General features: G+C 33.4%; 1 protein-coding gene across 1 annotated transcript in view; it reads left to right on the top strand.

The window, feature by feature from the left end:
* Nucleotides 1–4,346, top strand: part of PPP1R21 (protein phosphatase 1, regulatory subunit 21) — a 68,018-nt gene that overhangs the window by 49,203 nt on the left and 14,469 nt on the right. Inside the window, exons 13-14 of the mRNA XM_012638854.1 lie at nt 1,073–1,200; nt 3,951–4,103. Of these exons, the coding sequence (XP_012494308.1) occupies nt 1,073–1,200; nt 3,951–4,103 (281 nt within the window). The remainder of the gene's footprint in view (nt 1–1,072; nt 1,201–3,950; nt 4,104–4,346) is intronic.

The following is a 4,346-nucleotide window of genomic DNA, read 5'->3' as shown; positions in this document are numbered from 1 at the left end:
ATTAAAAAATTTCCTAGTTTTAAAATTTTAGTAAAAATAATCTTGTTCATAGGACATAGTATAATAATTTTGATTTAAAATATCATGATCATATCAGGTTAAATCTCAAATACCATTTCTTTCCAAATAGTCTTATTTGACCCTTTAATTATCTGTAGTCTAAAATCAACTAAATTTCTTGATTCTGAATAAATGAAATTCTCTGCATACACACCTGCCATAAAAGTTAATTTCTGTGTTTTGTGATTTAGTTTTGTTTGTAATGATAATTAGTGCTTTCTAACTAAAATATTCTGATAAATTCAAAGGAGGATATATTGTAAACACTTTATATTTAAAAAATATAATTACCCTTCCTTGTAAATCAACATTATTTTTATAATTCTCTCATTTTCCCTTGTTTCCAGGACAAAATTATTATATCTCTAAGAGACCCAGAAAACTCCAAAGCTTAGGTTAGCTATTTGGCCAATCTCACCTTAAAGTTAAGAATTTCTCTTAACCTTTTAAAATTTAAGCCTCTTCTATGCCTTTATTGTAATATTATTGGACTGAAGGCAGTAGCACAGGAGGCCAGACACTGGAGTATCCAATCCTTATTTGGCTGAGCAGACATGTCTCATTGCTAGTTAGGGCATATACTAGCAAACTAGCTACGGTCCAAGAATTGTTCCTATGTTGGCTGTTCTGTTGCAGCCTCCTGGGTTGCTTATGTAAGTACAAGATAATTTCTCATAAGTGTTTGCTAGACTGTCAAAGCAGTAGTTTTTAACTGATAAATACTGGTCAAGGTCATTTACCCAATGTTAGAATATGGGCTAATACTCAGATGAGAAAGAATCAAACGTACAAGCTGGTGGTTATAGTAAAGACAGCCAAGATGGTGTTAAGAAACCCTTATTTTTCTCCATTCTTTCCATGTGGATTTGTGATAGTCCTGATACTTGGGACCATTCTTTGTCAAATTTACTTTATAAGTCTGTAAAAGTAGATATGAGAAGTGAACGAGCTGGTTATTTGTATGCAACTTGTATATAGATAATAATGAATTTTCATTTAATTGCTCTTATAGATATTTCCAAACATTATAGTCAAAAAGCTACAATAGAGCATGAACTTCCAACAGCAACACAAAAGCTGATAACAACTAATGACTGTATCCTCTCATCAGTAGTGGCATTAACAAATGGAGCAGGAAAGGTAATTATTCTCTGGCTTATACTGATGTTAAGTTTAATTCTTATGTGTGCTCCATTTTTTTCTTTTTTCTTGAATGACACAGGAAAATTGATCTGTAAAAGGATTTTGGAATGTGAGGCTTTTTGGTAAAATAAAGTTGTTTCCTTTTCCGCCCTTCCTACCCAATATTTAAAACGATATGGGCCTGTGCAGTGGCTCACACCTGTAATCCCAGTCCTTTGGGAGGCTTAGGTGGGAGGATTGCTTGAGGCCAGGAGTTCAAGAACAGTGTGTGGGCAGCATAGTGAGATTCCTGTCTCTATAAAAAATAAAAAAATTAGGCATGGTGACACGTGTGTGTAGTCCCAGCTACGTAGGAGGCTGAGGTGGGAGGATTGCTTGAGCCCAGGAATTCAAGGTTACAGTGAGCTATGATCATACCACTGTACTCCAGCCTGGGTGACAGAGTGAGACCCTGTCTCTAAAATAAAATAAAATAATACGATAGTTACTGTTCAGCATTGTTGTGTGAGTAAATCATTCACTGTTGATGTTTTGATGCAATATTGGATGATATGAAGATTCTATTAACAGATAGTCTCAATAATGTATATCCTTGTGTACCTCAAGGGTCTGCCATATAGAACATTGGGAATATACAGAAAAAGAAAACAAACAAACAAAAAAACCCCAGTACAACTTCTGTTAATATTTTGGGTTTTTCCTTCCTAGTTTTTTTTTGGGTTTTTTGGTAACAGTTGTGATAATGCTACCTCTGTGGTTTTGTATCTTAACAAGTACTTCAAAGTGACTTCAATGCGTATCTTTTCTTGAACCCTTAATTGTAGGTAATAATCATTCTGATCATTAAGCACTTAATTCTTATCATAAATTGACCAAAGTGCAGTTTCTTTAAAAATCCTTTGATCATGGATATTCTAGTTTCAGCAGAAATCATATCCTCAGAACATGTGGCTATCATCAACACTTTCAACAATTAAGGGTTCTCTGAGAACTCCCCATATATATATAAAACTCCCCATATATATAAAACCAAAAGGATTATATTCAGAACTATCTTAGCCCATTTATTTCAGCAAACTCAACATAATTTCTCAAGGGAATGTTAATCTATGTATCTGTATTTATATACCATTCTTTTTCTGACAAGTTGACTGTAATAGGAACAAATTTTCTTCAAGTAGTTTGAATTAATGAGATACGATCATAGATCATGTTAGACATTTAATGTCATCCTTCCCAAGCTCGGACTGGTCTTCATGACCATTTGCTATAGCGTGGGGCCATAATTATAACATGTTATCTTTAGATTCTATCAGCTCACCGATCTGTGTCTAGGAGTCCCCAGCCAGAGGACCACCCCACTGCCTCTTCCTTTACCTCCTTTATCTAGGGCATGCCAGAAGCTTTCTGAAGATAATCCTAACTTTGATTTAATTAAAAAAAAATTCTGGAAAAAGAGAATGTTGACATTTTATAGGAGTTTCTATATGTGGTGCCTTTTATGAGAACTCTGAAATAGTAAATGCTTGTATATTTCATAGCTTATTTTAGCTTTGCTTTGCCTGAAAACTTAAAATGTCTCAAGAAAAGATTCTGATCTTCACTTTGGAATTTTTTATAAATGATTTTCAGCTAAAATAAGTATTTGAACTAATGTTAGTTGATGTCAGCTTAATATTTAGCTAATGTGATTAGATCAAACTAAATTTTATGTTTTGTAATTTTTTTTAAAACCCAGTAGGAAAGTGTAGCATATGCATATAAAATGTAGAAATATTAGAAAGAGGAAAAAAAATAAACCTCAGCATATACTACCATGGCGTAAATTCAAACACTGAGTGTATTCATATTATTCCCAAGGACTATATAGCTCAAGATTTTTTGGAATGCTCATTTTATTGAATACTGCCTAACATAGAATTTCATTTGACATAGTAAAACATTAATGAAAAATATAACCTTTCAGACCATTAGTGATTAATTGCCAATTTTTGAGCAGTTTTTGCCAAGGTAGAATACTCTGTTTCACAAGTCACTTTTTTAATTTATCAAAATATTAATAGAATACTCTTTAATGTATCCAAGATTATAATTTTTACAGTTAAGACATTTGGCTGTTTTTACTTATATCATTATTTCATATTGCAGTGTAGATTCAAAATCATGGCTCAGCAAATTACAGTCATGTGTCTTTGTGGCTGCTTGCATAGATGTAACAAATGTTAAATCTGTAAATGATAGTCTACTGAATTTTCAGTCTTTTTTCCTATCATATTTGTAATTCACAAATTGAGATTTACAGAATTAAATTTAAGTAGAGATTACATATTCAAGGTGCTATGTCATGTCTTCTGTTTGAATATGAAATATTCAAAGTTAAAATACAAATGGAGTATAAAAACCCAAACATGGATGTTTTGAGAGCAGTGGCAGAAGTTAATGAGGTAAAGAGCTCATGAAAGTCACCTACAGAATAAATCAAAATCAGTCTTGGTTTTCAGGAAGAATAGATATTGTCTAGCGTAGGACATGTCAGAAGTCTATTCTCAGTATTTATACTGGTATCTTCTTTTTATTATAAATCATTGTCTAAGTGTTCTCCTTAAATAAATAAATGTGGCCTTTTGGATAAGTGTTAAAAATTTATTTCCATTCTCAGCATCTTTAAACTTTGCTCCAAAAACTATTAGGTATTTTAGATATATTATTGGAAAACAAAATCTATCTTCTTGTCACACTTTGTTTAGATTGCATCTTTCTACAGCAACAATGTGGACTATTTCATTGCTTCACTGAGCTATGGGCCTAAGGCAGCGAGTGGATTCATTAGTCCTCTTTCAGCCGAATGCATGCTACAGTACAAGAAAAAAGCTGCTGCCTATATGAAGTCTTTGAGAAAGGTTTGTGAGCTGCTGTTAACATTTAAATCAGAGGAGAAGTCAGGAATCATTCCAGAGAATGGCAAGAGTTTTCCCACAGTTCATATTGTTTACACTTTATACAATTTTGGGGTACAGGTGGTTGACGAGTGTTGGGAGGGATCTACAGGGAAAAGAAGATGACAGAGACCCAAACTTCCCCTAAGAAGCTTTGCCTGTATTCGTAGGTTATGCTGGACTCGTGTTCCAAGTGCGTGGGGTGAG

This window comes from Propithecus coquereli, unplaced genomic scaffold, assembly GCF_000956105.1.
Source record: "Propithecus coquereli isolate 6110/MARCELLA unplaced genomic scaffold, Pcoq_1.0 Scaffold136, whole genome shotgun sequence".
In the NCBI taxonomy this organism is placed as follows: Eukaryota; Metazoa; Chordata; class Mammalia; order Primates; family Indriidae; genus Propithecus; species Propithecus coquereli.
Note: the sequence above shows the minus strand (reverse complement) of the source record. Positions and strands in the feature narration are given on the sequence as shown.